A 16,791-nucleotide genomic window follows, 5' to 3' on the forward strand; every position below is an offset into this window, starting at 1 on the left:
CTTGTTTTAAAGAGAAGTGCAATTGTTTGTTGCAGTCCCTGTGAATCTGGGACAAATCTTCCTACATACTTTTTCCACTTTAAAATGTATTTATTCCAACTGTACTGGTGTGTTGTTTCACTGTTTAAACATGACTGAAACATCTTACTTTGAGGGCAGGGTGTAATACAGAATAAGAATAATTAAAGCATGTGAATGAAATTCAAATGATGTATTTCAGAACACTTCCTGTGTATCAAAGGTGTAAGTGTTGTGTAGATCACTTACTTGCTGGGAAAAGCATGTAAATGCCGTGTATCTGTGTGGTTCCAGATAGGAGCCCAAATTTATGTCATAGTTGAGCTATGCAGACTCGCTTAAGAATATACATCACTTTCTAGATGTTACCTAGGCTAAAAAGGTTTCTGTGTCCATCCCTTAGGAACAAAAGAGAGCAGCTTTGTCAAACATTAGCACCTTTGAGGATCTGCCAACTGAACCACTTACAAATTGCCACGAAGTCTTTTTCATCAGAACAGATTTGGTAAGCTGTTATTTTCAGTTAACCATTTTTTGCAAGGTCACTCTGACTGACTGCTGGTCCAGTTCTCTGAACTGGTGTATGATTTTAAATCAAGAATGGAGCAGGCAAATAATAGAACCTTGCACCCATCCTTCTCGGTAATTAATAGGTTAGCCTTGTTATTACACGTATTCTACATCTTATTAGTCTTATTCACCAAGGAAGGTTGAATGGGCTTTGAATAGGAGCAAAAGTAACCTTGCAAGAAGCAGAGCCAGTATAATTCCAACAAAATGATTTGAGGGAAAAGAGATGGGTATATTTCCTATGGTTTTTTTGGAGGTGGAATAGTTGCTGCTCACAGTTTGGGTTTCTGGCGTAACTGTACAAATCAATGCTCCATTAAGACAGAAATCTTCATTGTTATAATGCATGTTAACAATGATCAATCTGTGCCTTGATGAATCTAAGGATATGGTTCCACTGTCTTTTTTCACCCAATTGGCCAGGGAATTGGTTAAAGGCACTGATCCCTCCGAAACACACCATACCAAAAAAATCATGTTTTCAGCTTAGCCTGCACTGCTGATTGCACGACCACATAGACAGCTGCAAAGAAGAGGGCTAGATTACGACTGCTGTGATTTAGGCTACTGCGGAATTGCACTGCAGGGCTTAAGTGTCAGAGGTCTCTGCACTGCTTAGTGACAGGAGCTGGAGTTCTTTGCTAAGCCAGCAAACAGTGACATGATCGACACTACTGATGGTTCTGATGAGAACTTTGTACTTCTGGGAGAAAGAAAAGTTCTTTCTGATGAGAGAGTTAAGGTTCTGATGAGAAATTTGTACTTCTGGGAGAAAGAAAAGTCACTGTGATATCGCTTAGAAGAAGTTACACTTTTTTCTTTAGTTTTCTGAAGCAGTCTCCGTGTTGTACTGAAGATCTTCAGTCTGATTTCTTTCTTTGTGGTATATGAGATTTCATTTTTGTGATTCATGAATTTTTAACCTTTACTTGACTTTTTTTTCCTGTTCTCAATATCCAGTAACTTTATATTTTTAATTTGACACAGTTTTCTTAAAATTGAATATTAAAAGGTTTGATTTTACAGGGGCTTAATTTCTAGAAGTTGTGTTCTTAAAAAAAAATATATATAGGCATTTTCTTCTACAGCTAAATGTATTATTTCACAGCTTGTGCACTGTTGCCACTGATAGCAACGACAGTCTCATCTGCATGACTACTAAATCACCTTAAAACACAGTCAAATTAACTTCCTTTTCTTCCTTTCAAATTACCAAATAACTTGTACAGCTGTAACAGAGAGTAGAACTTAGTACTTGGGTTGAATTCTGTTGTTGAAGTGAGACAGCTCATTTTTCAAGTAGCATTGTAGATAGTACAGATGAAAATATTTTTAAACTTCATCTACTAAAAACTTGGATACTAGAAATGCCATATTTAATCAGAAACACATGTATTAAGGAAAGAGTTGATTTTATTTTTCTATAATACTCTTCAGAGTTAATTCCTCCAGAACAGGAATTTGTCTGCTTGATAAGCTTAATAGATGGGCATGTTCAGAACTCTTGATACTCTCCTTAACTCTGATCAAGGTTTAGAAGGGCTGTCTGGCTTGTTCGGCTTTATCTACAGCTAAGTAATCGTTGTGCATGTTTTCTTCCTAGATCTTCTTATATAGCCTTACTCTTTAGGTGATACATGTTTTCTCTTGCATCTGCTGTACAGCTGTGTATCTCCTGTTCTTGCAGCTGCATGTGTCTTACTCTGCTAGCATAGAAATAAGAATCAAAAGGTCCACTTTAAGATTTGCTCCTACATTGGTATTCAAATTTTCTTTCCCTTCCCTCACATTTCTTCTTTTAGCCATCTCTATGAGCTTTCAGTGCAATGCTTCATGATAGCATGTGCCTGACAAATGTCAGCAATAAGTTGGTGGCATTTGCTTCGGAGAGTGGTAAGGATGACAGAATTACTCTCTTGGAATCGTTCTCTATACGTTATTGAAAAGGTTTGTGGACAACTGATGTTCTTTTCATGATAGCTCAGCACTGGATCCAAGATGACAAATTCTGCCTTCTATAAAGTTGCTTGAATATAATTTTAATTATTTTTAAAATAGATTTATAGTAAGTGGAAAGAAAATAAAAAGTCTCTGTGATGCATACAAAGATAAAATCAAATTAGGAGAGCATTAAAAAATTCACACAGGGTACTTTGCTTTTATCTTTGGTATGCACCAATTCCTGCTCATCATGCTTGCAACGTTGAGACCTGGCCCTGTACAAAATGCACCACACAGCTGTGATGTATAGATGTGCATGCATGACATTCCTCACTCTTATACTAAAATGTACTAAAATTGACCCTAATTCCAACCTCAGTGACATCCACGTAGAAGCCTGTTAAAGGCTGTTGTGTTTGAATCTGTGATGCCATAGACTATCTCACAAGTCAAGATGTAAATATAATAACTCACTTTTCCTGTCTAAAATGTTTCAACACACAGGTTTATTCATATAGTGTCACTTCAAATAACTCGTTATATCTCCTCATAAAACAAGCTGCATGGTAAATTACTGCACTGGTGGTATGGATCTGCCAGAACTGGCATGCTGGTTAGGAACCTCATCTCTTGCTATTGTGTAGCTGCTTACTTCAGCAGAAATCTGTACCATAGGTAGGTCTTCAGCTCTTTCTGATTAAAACCAAGATTTTCATCCTTTGGTCTTGAAGGATTTTGCAGTTGAAGCACATGTTGTCCTCACTCATCCTAGGGAAATTTAATTTTCATTAATTTCATTACTTAATTTTGTTAACCAGGACTGGTTAAGTCCTATTGACAGACATTCAGCCTGGGTGTTTGAAAAAATGGGTCACAGTGATTGACTCTGTTTATTAACAAACAGGGATCGCTCACACTTGGAACTGTTCTGAATGTGACTTGAAGTTATGCTATAAATCGGTAAAATACTGTCTGTCTTTAAAATGTTTGTTTGTTGTTCTGACTTTTAGGAGTTGATTGAAGAATATAAGTATTAATTTGTTTTACCACGCTGAGCACAGGGAACCCTTCACTGGATAGTCTTGTGGTGCTACTGTAAGAAATAGAATCATTAATAGACAAATATCAGCATCCATGCTTAGTCTTTCTCATAGCCTCCACAATACTGCTAGAAGACTGGTACGCTCTTTTCCTAGCTCCTTTATCTACAGTATATGCAAGTAAGTGAAATCACTTTTGAGAAGTATTTCAAAGTATTTTTGTGTAGTGACCCTTAATACATACAATCTGTTTTTTTAAAACAGTCTCTAAACTGTCATAAATTCCTTCCACCCCTAAAGTATACAGCCTGCATTTTCATGTGCAAATGGACAGTTTTCTGTAGAGTTAGCTGCACAGGGCTAAATGTACATGGTGTTGTGCCAGGTTGTAGTTCGCTTGACACTCTGAAACGGTATCTGTCTGTCTGCTTTAGGGCTGTTCTAGGATACTAGGCTTCTTATTGGATGAAGCAGTGACCATTCGACCGTTTTAATGTATCTCTCTACTTTTACACCGCTTGGTTGAGAAGGCAAGTATCTTTCTGCTTTGCATTCGGATTTATCTTTCAAGATTTTGGAGCCTTTTTTTTTTTGCCCTACACTTTGCAAGGAAGTAAGAAGTGTGACAGGAAGGTGTGATTTTTAATTTACACCAAAGTTCTCAACAAATAATGACTTTTCACACCCTGTTATTGCTGCTTAGCCTGGGGGAGGAGTTGTATGGCTACTGTTGTCATCTCAAATTAAATCCACTCATGTAATTCAGAAAGACATTCCTCTTAAACTTAACCCTTTTAAGTTGCTGAAGTCTACTGGCACAAGAGCATAATCTGAAGTGTTTCTATTTGGAGGTCTGTACTGTTAAAGGATGGAAACAGAACCGTTTTTATTCAAAGATGGTGCGCAGGGTTTTTTTTGTGCAGTGGAACAGATCCTGATGAGGTTTGTGCGGGTGAATCCTTGTGTTATCCTGGAGCTTGCTGCAGGCTCAGGGTATGTGCATAGATGTCTTTTAAGCAAGCAAATCTTGGCCAATGATGCCAGACACTCGCGTTCTCATCTGAAAAGCTTTCTTGAATAATTTCCTCTTAATGTCTGCTGTGGATTGCAAGCATGGCCATGGACCACTTGGTGCGCCTTTATGTAGCAGAGCTAAAACACATTAACATGAAAATCACCCTCGGAGAGAGTTTTCTGCTGTCAAAGAGTTGGCAGAGTAGGACAGGCTTTGTCTTCATAAGTAACCTCCTCTCGGTGGGGTTGCTGTTGATCTTGCTGTGCGATATATCCCCCTCGCGATTCAGGCCAGCCCTTTGGGGAGGGGGCACACAGTAAGCGCGGGCTGATCCACCCGGGGATCGCCTCCCTCCTTCCCGGGGCGCCCACCGCATCTTCCCAGGGAGGGTTGGAGCATGGAGGGTGGGACTGGCAAAAAACAGGGCGAGTTAGTCACCCCCCTCCGTTGTCCAGGAGCTTTAAGGCCCCTAATTGTTGGTAACTGAGGGTTAAGTATTTGCTTGAGTACCTGCTTGGTGGTGCAGAGAGGGTTAAGGTGCTTGATTTACTATAAACATATGTGACAGACTCCTATCTGATGGTGGTGTGGTTTTTTTCTTTCTGTAAAATGTCAGCCATTTCCTGATGAGCGAGGTGGTGGTGAATTTCACACCTTTTTTCTTCTCTGTGTGGAAACCTGGGTGTTAATGGCACTGGAGCAGGTCGTGTTTTATAAGGAATGAGGCTGTCTCAGAGCAGAGTGAAAGCAGGAAAGGGAGAGGAGGTGAAGAAAGGGATCCAAGGAAACTGCCACTTGCAACAGGCATGAGCTGGATTATTTCGCACTATTTTTATTTGGAGCATGCAAATGTAACGTTATTTGCTGAGTCCGTTTTTTTCCTATGAAATGTTGGATTTTGGTATGAAAATAATCCTCTCTTTTAATTTCACAGCAAAAATTTAGCTTTGCAACACTTGAAGATGGAAAATTGGTCAGTTGATCAAGTCTGCAACTGGTTGAGACAGAGAAATTTAGAAGAACTAGTTCCTAAGTTTCGTGGTAAGAATTTTTGTTGTTTATGTGGCGTTTGTTCAGTATTTCTTTCTGTTCTTTTCATTGGCACTGACTACCTTTTTTGGGGCATGTGTATATATATGCTAACTTCAGACTTTTATAGAAATTTATTAGGGTGAGAACTGACATAGATCTGATAAATCAAAATAGTGGGTAGATTTATACTGAAGTCTCTGTGAAATGCTGGGGGGTGAGATTAAGCCTGTATATAGATACACCTTCTTGAATCAGAACTGGCAGTTTAACAGGCTTGACAGGGCCTATTTTATATTGTATAGATCTTTTGAAATAACGCAACTGTACTGTGTAAACGTTTTACATCTGAGTATATAAACACTCCACAAAAGAGCATCTCGGAAACCATTATATGAACAGGCTATTTGTTGTGTGCACTCTTAAAAGGCTTGCTTTCCTTCATTAACAGTCTGCTGTGGTCTAAGCAGGGCCTGATTTAAAGTGTTAGAAGAGTCATCTCACTGCTTCTGTGTGTTTCAGACTTGGCTTTTTGTCAGGGGAAGGTATCGGGCCAGTGACTAGAGCTCCTGGGACTGCTTGCAAAAGGACAGTAGCTAAAATATCATCTTTTTAGCAGTTGAAGAAGACAGGCAGCAGCAGAAAGCAACCTTGTCTTTGATCTGTCCTCTATCATAATGTTTTTAGGCATACAGAATGTTACTGTAATTATGAAGTTATTTTACAGTAATTCTTTAATCCCTTTCAATCTGCAGAAGAAGAAGTAAGTGGAGCAGCTCTTCTGGCTCTTAATGATCGTATGGTGCAACAGCTGGTGAAGAAGATTGGGCACCAGGCAGTGCTGATGGACCTGATCAATAAATACCAGCAACAAAACAGTGGGCTGGAATCCCTTACACACTGTTATGAAACAGCTTCTCCAAAATTTCCAGAAGTAGTCAGTGGGTGAGTGAGTACACGGCACAGAAAATGCCAGTCTGGGTATAGTTGTATTCTTTTCATAGTTCTGTAAAACTGGCGTTCACTAGCTCTACAGCTGTAAGTTGTAACTGCTTTTTATACTTTTAATATCTCTAACAGCATGTCAAACACAAATTAAGGTTATTACCCTGTGGTTTTAAACAGGGCATCGACATTCCTGAACACCACCATTAATTAATTTAAACTGCTTTTCATTTCCAGTTCTAGGACCTAGTTTTCATTTGGATCATCAAACTTTCGGCATAGCTAAAATTTTCTGTATTTCCGATATTAAGCTTTTGAAGCACTGAGTTTTAAATGTTTGCAAGCCGTAGAGTAAAATCATGATTTGGCCAGAGACAGTGTTTGTGTCACAGGTGTATTTAATTTCAATATCTCAAAGGAAGCTCTGAATTTGATCTAGGTGTAAACATTTAATAATCCCACTGTGGAACTAGATAGATTTTTAGAAAACAAATTCCACAGAGATTGTCTTCACTGATCATGTTCTGGCTCCTTGTTGAGTGGAGTTTCTTTTTTTGTTCGGGGTTTCTTTTGTAGGGGTGGAGGTTGGTTGGTTGTGGCTTGGTTTTTGGTTAGGTTTTTTTTTTTTGGTTGGGAGTTTTGGTGTCAGTTGTTTGGGGGGTTTTGGGTGGGTTGATTTGTTTTGTTCCCCCTATCTGTCCTCTCCATTCTGATCTATTGTAAGTCTTGCAGGATTATTTTTGCTGGATGTCTTGGCTGAGGAGAGACATCCTGAGCTCTCAGAGTGGTCTCTTCTAAGTCCAAGAATCCTGACAGTAGAGAACGTCTTGTGACAGATGCAAAATGCTCTTTTTCGAAGGAAAGGACTCTAGCACTAAGCCTGCATTGGTACACAGTAGTAGCCCAGTAGGAGCAGATCTGTGGCATTTGTCTTCATGCAAAAGGAGCCCAGGTTGTGCACTCTGAGGTGACTCCACAGTGCAAACCAAAGTGTGGTAAATGTGCTGGTCGCATTATTTCCAACAAAATTGCACTCATGAGCAGGACTATACTGCTCACATAGATACATCCTCTTGCCCTTGTGGAAGTATTTATGAAACCTCTTGGGTAAATGGTCCTGCATCGTTGGAGGGAAGAGAGTGTTCAGGAAGAAGACAGTGCCACGGCATGTATGATTTATCATAGGCCTGAAGTGTGCAATCGCAGCCAGTCTCTGTTCTCTGCACGAGGGTCCTGCCTCACTTGATTTACAGGAAGCTCCCTCTTTGGAGGTAGAGCAAGTGTCTACTGTGAAGACAACTACTGTATGTGGGCTCTGTACTTCATCCAAAGTGTGGTAGATACATAGTGATTTCAGCAGGGAATTTCAGAAGAGGAAAACTTGTTCTTATGTTTAGGGCAGTTTGAATGCTGCTTTGGAAATTCAGGGTTTCATTCTTGACTTTAGTAGGGATGTTTGGCTAGACTGCTTCTCAGGTGTGACTGTTCCCTGTGTACTTTTCAAGTCCTGCAAGTCAGGCCTTACTGTCTCACAAAGAGCATGCAGTTGCAGTAGTGTGAGGGCACAGCTTTTCTGTGAAGTTCTGCAGACCCCCCCCCCCAGAAAAAAAAAAAATGCTGGAAATATTAAATACTAGTGGATATAATTTACCTTAAAATCTTTCCTTACCTAGTCTTCTTGCTTGGAAAATAAGATGCTGGTATTCCTCTATTTACAGGGAAGTTAGGTAAATATCCTGCTGATTCTGAAACATTTTGTGTGTCAGAGTCAAGGACCACAGAATAAAACTTAAACTCATTTAAGAAATGCCATCAGTCATATATTTTAGGATGACTACAAAATCAAGACATTCTATGCAGTTTGGCGCATAGAATGATGAAAAGCTCCTGCAGTAAAAATAGTATTTCATTATAAAACTAAAATCTCCGTGCTCATATGCAGGTAGCTGTAACTTACTTCTTGACTCTGGACTGCTTGTCTTAGTGATGTAGTTTGAAATTATTTTTTCTGTTCAGTACATCTTGAACAAAGTCCCCTAAGAATATTTTCTTTTGACCTAATTTGGGGACTCAAGACTAGAATAAAGTGTATGAGACACTTTTGAAGTAATGTAATAAAATTATGTTCTTTGTAAGCTGCTTTGACACAGAGGAACAAAGTATGTGACAAAAACAAAAATTCATAGATCCACATCATATGTGAAGTGAACTCATGTTTTCTCTGTTGCTCAGTGATGTTATGCTGAATTACAGTCTTGGTCGCATGAGCAAACTCACCGCACTGAGGTTCACTGTTAGCAGCATCTGTAGCTGAGGGTGTGGTCCCACAGCGGCAGGGGACAACTGTGAAAACTGAGTTTGCGTGTTCCTAGCCCTTCTCCTGTAGTGCTTGATCCCAGGTGAAAACCGACCACCTTTTCTCTTTTGCAGAATTATTTCTCAGTCAGGGCAGTTCCTAGAACTAGCTCACCCTGTGAGCACCAGGTGGAGAAGGCATTGCTCAGCCACAGGGCAGGGGAGAAAGCAGCACCATAGCCACCTCCTTCTGGGTCAGCTGAAACAGCTGTGGAGCCTCCAAGAGCTGTCAGCAGTATTTCCCTGTTGTATTTATCACATGAATGCTATCCCCAGTGCTTATTGGGGCACTCCTGGCTGGCTACCTCTTTATCCTGCTGTCCTTAGCGCATCTTCTAACTGTGTGTGAATTGTGCTCTGCTCACCCCTCTGCTGGGAACAGAACACAAGTCATTGGTTGGACATGGAGTTTTGAGTAAGGTAGGTGAACACTTTCTGTGTGGAAATAATGGACTTGTGAAAGGACACCAAATGTGACTTACATCTTCAGCAGTTTGGATTCGGACACAAAAATAGCATCTTGTGTTTCTTACTGGTAAGGTGGAAACCTTATGGGTCATGCAGTAGAAACTGTGTTTATGTGTATATAAGAGCTCACACAGATGTTACCAGGTAAACATCAAGATGCTTTCCAATTCCTGGATTGATGTTTCTAAGAGCCACGTAGAGAACATACTGGATTTTTCTGGTTTTAACTGGATAGCTGAAAAAAGATGTATTGATTCATGAAAAGGGGAATCTCCTCTTATGAACTTGGCAAATGTTAATGTCACTTCCAATAATAGCCTTTCATATGTGAGTGCATCTGAGGCTGGAAGAGTTTATAAAGCAACTTTGGAGTTCAGAGGTTCTGAGAAGATGAGGTACAGAAAGGAAGCTATCCCTACTGTGCTGCCCACCCCCCCCTCCCCCCCCCCCCCACCTCCCACTGAAAAAAAAAGGTTGGTGACTGCCATGAAGTCTGACAGCACAACAGTAGCTCCTATCTTAGCTCTGCCTTTCCCTCAGTGCAGGGTAAAACTGTTGATGTTGGCTTATACCAACCAAAGGAGAACAAATAACAGGAAAATGAGGATGGAGAGAGCTGGATGCAAAGGTTAAACGGAAAACAGTGGTTTGGACTAGCACATAGACAGCAAACTCTGGAGCCTTTGGTGCTAGTGACAGGCTAGAGTTGGAGCAAATAACCTGGAACAGTGGGGTGTGAGACCAGGTGGCATTTGGGGATCTTCTAGAGTGGTTGGAGTAATGCAAAACTGACTTGAAGGTTCAAGATGGATTTAGCCTCCAGATAAAAAAACAAGTATTCAAGGTTCTAGTTGAATAGAAACAGCCTTACAATATTGTGTAAATTGCTCTTTCACCCCACCCCTTGCATATTGTAATGGCTGGTTATTCCCAGAGATTAGGAAATCCCAGGCTATGAAGATGGCAGTTACAGTGCAACCCTGAGAAGAATTATTTTCTTGGGTTTTGTGACTGTGTGGTAATTAGAATATCACTAGGCAGTATTGCTTACAGTTTTCCTTTAACTTCTCAGAGTTTGATAATTGAACTGAGAATGGTTAAAAGATGTCAGCATCAGTAAAATCATGACTATTCAATATGTTAATTTTTCTCCTTTCATATTTCTGCCACTGGTGCTTTAGAACCCTAAGACACCGCTTTTCTTTTTTTCTTTCTCTCTCTTTTTTTTTTTTTTTTTCTTCTTTCAGGGCTACTGACAGACAAATGTTAAATTTGCCTGGTCCTGTGGAGCAGAAAAAATACCTGTACTCAAATGAAAATGAAGAAGGACTAATTGATCACAGAGTGCTAAAACAAAAGTGAGTGTATAATGCGTTTACTAAATTTTCCTTACCTTTTGAAGATGACATAACCATTTCTTTTTGCTTCGTTAAGACTAAACAGATACTTTCTAAAAAGTGATCCTAATTATTGGAGGCCAGGCTCAGGTATATCCAAGTATATTTAGAAAACAGCAGGAGCAGAAATTTATTGAGATTTGATGGAATGAAATAGTTTAATGGTGTTTTTTCTGCCCTCCATCCTCAGTCCTTGCTCACTATCTCATATGTTACCTCATGCAGAGGGCAAGACACAGGTTTGTCTTGTCTAGTTTTTAAAAATCCCTTTTTGCAGATGCGTTTTCAATAGCAATCTGGTAAATTAATCATTACAGGATGGAATATGGCTATGAAAATCGTGTGCTTGAGGCACCTTAAATACAGCACTTCAGAAGGCAGGCATGCTGATCCCATTCGCATGCTCATTTTTTCCTTTGCTGTCAAAATGAGTCTCCCTAAAAACTGGAGGCAAGATGGATGGGGTTTTTTCTTTTTCTTTTTTTTTTTTCTTTTTTTTTTTTCCCCTATATATGCTTTCCTACTTTGAGATGGGCAGTTAGTGTTGGAAGGGAGTCCTGTTCCTCTTTCAAGGCAATTGTTTTCTTGTTTGCAAAGCTTTGTCTGCTTGTTAGCCCCCTTTATTCCCACCTGCTATAATTTCTCCCCACCATGTTACTGTTCTCTGCTCTGGATGTGCTTCACCATTCTGCGATAAGAGAAGGTCTTCTTGCAATGTGTATTTTGTCACTTTAAAAAAGTAACAAGGAGTTAGGGATAGGCTGTCTGGGAACAGAGGAGAGGGCTTAGTGAATCACATAGTTAATGCTTTTAAAATAAAATCCCATTAGGAGCTTCAAAAGAACAAAACAAAACAAAAAACCAAACCCAAAGACTCTGTCAGCATTGTTACCAATGAAACCAACCCAAATCACTTAAACCCTCTGAATAAACCATTAAAATGATCTTGCAATAGTGGGTTTTAGCCTGTACTTCTAAAGGATGCTTATTTTTAATTAATGATGAGTAATTTGCCTTGGGCTGTATAAAGAGTTTTACATGTGCTGTGTGAATCAGCATAACCCAGAATAGGCTGGCTTTAGGATATGTTCCCAGCAACTCCTGTCAGTAGTAGCTTTTGAAGGCCCGTAATGGCCTGTTAAGGGAAAGGGACTGCAAAAGAATAGTGCCAATTCACCGTGGGGCAAAGGAGCAGAAGAGTAGTGTAGTTTGCTGCTCCTCCTTGGTGAACTTGTAGATGCCCTAAAAGTCAGTGGAGCTGTGATGATTTGTAGTCTTGAAGACCAGAGTAAATTTTATGAGGGCTTATCTTTAAAGGTCAGTTGAGAAGCTGGCAAATGTCTTTCTCAGAAACAGCTATTTTAACAGACTAAGACTAATAATGCAACTAATAGCTCTTGCATCCAAAAGCTGTAGCACTAGGTTCGTCCCAAGCTAAATGCTATTTCTGGAGGTAAATGCCATTGTTTAGATATGTCTATGGCGTGATCCACAGAGATAAATATGGTATTATAGAGGTTAGGTTTGAATCGATATTTTTTTTTCTTCTTCCTGCCTTCCTCTCCCTATAGTACTCACTTATTGCATTTTCAACCATGATAGAGAATTTTAATATTTTATATGCTTGAGGGGATTATGACAGCTATAAGCAGGTTGTGAAGGGTTGAACAAGATATTTGTTTCAGAAATTTGATTATGGGAACAGAAAAAGTTGCTTTGACTATAATATGATAGATTCTTAGCCTACAGTGTAAAAGTAACTTCCCTGTCTATTCTGCTAATATACTTGCTCTCTCAGCTGGCTAGGTGGGTTGGCTGGTTTGTTTTTCACTCAAGTTCCAGTCTATGCATTTATGTGCCGTGGTGAAAAGTGTGTTTTTTCACCTCAGATTAGTGGTGGTCATTTCTCATATTTTGGCATAATGTTAATCAATATTTGTTTGATCAAAGGGAAGCTGTAGTTATGTAAGGAGGTGGTTCTGCAAATAAAACACTCTAGGCTGTCTTATTCTGAGTAAAAAGGAGGTTTCTCTTTTCTCATCAGCCAGGCTAGATTTTGGAAAAGCAGGTAAGAGCAATTGACAGCTTCCACTTTTCCTTGACGGATCTTTCCATCTCACCCACAGATTTGGCAGCAGAGCAGTTCATATAAGCACTTCTATAGTCAGTTCTGCCAGGGGTTAATTTAATTCAGTGAGGTTGGTGTACATGTACAGTTCAAATGATCAATATTTGGCCAGGGTTAGGCTTGTAGCCTCTGTCTTCTCATTTATTTCATCCAATCTGAAAAAGAAGAACTTAAAACTTTGTGGGTTTGTTTTGTTTTGGGTTGTTTTTGTGTGTCTGTGGGTGGGTTAGGGTTTTTTTCCTGTTGTTTTTTCCCCCAAAGACACATGCAACTATACAGCTTCAATAACTGTCATGGTTCTGCTCGAAGTGAATTTGTGAGTGCTTTTATAGATTATTAGTGCTGGTGAATTTGCTCGAAATTTCTCTGTATGTTTCCTTGTAGATAGTCCTGACAACTGTGTTAAATACATTCTTCTTTATTACTAAATATTACAAAAATATAAAAGACAACTGTTTAAACACAAAAATAAACAGTAAGTGGATGCAGCAATAGTATAATTTTATTTTTCTCGTATAGAAATTGTGCATATATATAACCAGATGGGGTTTGTGGGAATAAGTTTTTGACAGCACCTACAGAAGTAAAAGCAGCCAGTCTTTTTGTTAGTCTCCCAAAAAGATTAATCTTACAGCAATGCTTTTCTGTGAAAACTGTAAGATAACTGCAGAGGACGATTCAATAAATATATTTCCCCTACACCTGCTTTTCTGTATCAGAGTACCAGCAGTTTGATGGCTCCTGGCAGCCTGGTGTTTATCTTGTTGCTAAGATAGAGGCTGTCATTACTTGTAAATACCTGATACTGCTGTGAAAAACCAACCTTTTATTGGTTGGTTTATACGTTCTGTCTGCCTTTCCTCAAGGTGTTTGTTTATCAAATGACATCTCTAATGTATCCTTTTTTCACTGTTTCCAATATGATGGTCCAGCTGTTTTCCTTCAAGAGTGACGTCCTGATACAAGTTTATTTGTACTTTTATTCTTTCTATAAAAACGTGTTCTGTAGCTCTTGAGTGTTGTGTAACAGATTTACTGTCTGAACGCCTTGAAGTAATTTGCTCAGAGCAGGGTTGTGTGCACAAGCAGGATAACAGATCTTCTGGCCAGCCTTGACAGCCTTAAACTTCTGTATTTGCTGTGAATTCGGAAGATGTGGTCAGTGCTCAAATAAACCTGGGCCTCCTAATTGTTCATATACCAGTAAAGTCATTGCCAGCATTGAGAGTATATTGGTGCTGGTGCCCATATAAGTTGGGACTGATAGCAGGGACAATGAATTGGAAAATTTATTTGAAAATAAACTTGGCTCCCATCTCCAAGATGGCCATGCTGGCCTGCATGGTTGCAAACAGCTGTTCGTTCATTTCCTCAGCGGAGCCGGCTTGCCTGCTGCAAGCCCTCTCAAGGTCGGGCACCCACCAGTGTGCCCTAGTGCAGTGTTTGAAGTAGTGACACCCCACTGATCGGAACTGGAGGCGAGCAGAGCACAATGCTGTACAACTCCTTAGCTAGGGTAGCCTCGCATCTGGTTTGGTCGGACTGCAGGCAGCTTGTATCCCTGTTACCCATTCATCAGTGTTGTTGGTCTGTGTTTACTGTGTTTTATCAGAAACACGCTTATGCTTGTGCTTTAAAAAGAAGAAAAGGCGGGGGGTGGGGAATGAGAGAGTAACTAGCCTGAAAAATTTTCACTTAGTCAACTATTTCAGACAATCTCGCTCCCTTTACATAAGAGAGGAAATACTACTTTTATATGTGTACATATGTACACTATGCAGCTATAGTCCTATGAAGAACATCTCAGCTAGACTGTGCATTTTTACATGTAACTGAAGAGTTTCTTAGTTTCTATGCACAAACCTTATTTTTTGATATCATCAGAATTGTTTCTAGTAGATGTGATGATCTTTTTTTCAGTTAGTTCATATGGGGATGAAAAGCATCGATTAAAAAGCATGTTAAGTCTTTGATGGTGGTCAACAGTAGGTGAAAAGAAGTACTGTCTGTCTGTTTTGTTCAGAAGTACTGACACCGATTGCTTCCTTTGGTTATACTTTTTCAACAACTAATGTTTGGGGATTCCAAAACCATAAATTGCATCTAGCCCATTAATTTTAACAGCGATTGATTGAATCTTTCTTCTATAAATTTATCTCAATACTTCTGAATCTATTGTTTCAATAGTACATACACCTGTTGAATGATGTATCATAACGGAAAAATAATTGCTTTTTTGTTTTAATAATTCCTGATAATTTCACTACAATTGTTATTCCATCTTCATAAAAACTGTTATATCTGTGGGGTTTTGATTATTTTTTATAGGGTTTGGGGGAGATTCTTCAAATTTAGGTTTTCAATTTATAAGGTTGCAAGAATTTCTGCCACTTTTTTTTAAGTCAGTATTTCGTGTCTCTGTCATTGCATCAGGAAGCTTAAGATTACCAATTTAAATTGAATAAAAACTAGAAGACTCTCAATATTATGTTCTCTGTGCTTGTTGCTTCAATGTTTTGGAAGTCAAGGCAACTGGACTTATGGTTTTGGAGCACTTGAGGTCAGCAGAGCTGAATTTACTGACATGGTGCTGTGAGACTCCCACAAAAGTTTGCAAGGAAAAAAAATAATTGTTAAATCTCCTTTCTCCCACACTAGAAATAAGCCAAGTCACACAAATAACTTGCAGGAGATACTAACTGCGTTGCCTTGTTAAGGTCTAGCAAAGTCATAAAAACAACAGGAACAAAAACCCTAAATATATAAAATCCCTTGGATACAGTATAACACATCTTACACGGGTGAATGCAAATAAACCCTGTTTCTTTAAAATGGCCTGATTTAGCTGGCAGTTCTGTCAGTCAGATTCCCCAAGGGGTGTTTTTGCTCCCCCTCGCCTGTAACCTACAGCTGCTGCCCTTGCATGAGATGGGAGTGCAGAGCCTTCACTTATGTGACGCAGCTCCTCAGAATGGAAACTGTCAAAAAAGTCTTGACTCCCTCTGGAAGAAGGTTGTGTCTGCATCTCACAAACTTTTTTAAAGCTGATTAATTTTGTCTATAGCTTCATGCTTATGCTGACCCCGGTGATTTCTATAGCAAGGGTACTGCAGGGAAAGCTGAAACAGGAGCTGCTCTGGGAAATGGGTAGCTATGGTGTCTGTCAGCTCCCACGTCCTAGCCCTGCTGAAGCTAACACTGCTGCGAGTAACTTCTTGTTCAGTCTAAAGGATACCTGCCCCTACATTTAGTGGGAACTGAAAAAGTAAAAGACATCATCAAGCACCAGGTAGACTGCAAATCCCAGGCTCTAGCGAATAACTAGGAAATTGTGCATTTGTGCTGGAAAGTAGCAAAAGTCAGTGAAGCACATGAAGAGAAAGGCATGAGAATCTTTCAGGCACAGATCTCTGAACTGTGAATAGAAAAGAGAGCCCTATTTTATCCTACTATTGAGAGGGGGAAAAGAGTTTCTTTTGATATTTAATAATCTGTCACCATTTCTTCCTTTTGATGGAAACAACCTTTACAATCTTAAATAGTGTCATACAGTTGAAAGCATATTATAAATGTGTTGGGGAAAAGGAACATTTTCTACAGCCATAGCCTTTTTCTTCCTTCCCATCTGCAAGGTCCAGGTTTTCTTTCCTCTTCTGTTTCTTCCTTGGCTTTGTAGACGTGGACTTTTTTCCCAGCCTACAAATATTCAGACAGGAGTCTCTTGCTGATGTTCAGTGTAGACACATGAAAGGCTAGACCTCCACCTGTGAAAAACAAGACTCTATTGAGGCACCACCCATGTGCTGAGCTCTGTCTGGATGAATGGAAACCCATTGATGCCAGCAAGGTTCTGCTCAGCCATGATGTCCTCTCAGTTACTGGGGC

General features: G+C 39.6%; 1 protein-coding gene across 1 annotated transcript in view; it reads left to right on the forward strand.

Moving 5' to 3' along the window:
- The first annotated feature begins 5,546 nt into the window (after positions 1-5,546).
- The window catches only part of SAMD3 (sterile alpha motif domain containing 3), a 40,360-nt gene continuing 29,115 nt past the window's right edge, over positions 5,547-16,791 (forward strand). The window contains exons 1-3 of the mRNA XM_086460445.1: positions 5,547-5,625; positions 6,369-6,558; positions 10,629-10,739. Coding sequence (XP_086316571.1) covers positions 5,547-5,625; positions 6,369-6,558; positions 10,629-10,739 — 380 coding nt within the window. The remainder of the gene's footprint in view (positions 5,626-6,368; positions 6,559-10,628; positions 10,740-16,791) is intronic.

Source organism: Leptosomus discolor, chromosome 2 (assembly GCF_034619465.1).
Source record: "Leptosomus discolor isolate bLepDis1 chromosome 2, bLepDis1.hap2, whole genome shotgun sequence".
NCBI lineage: Eukaryota > Metazoa > Chordata > Aves > Leptosomiformes > Leptosomidae > Leptosomus > Leptosomus discolor.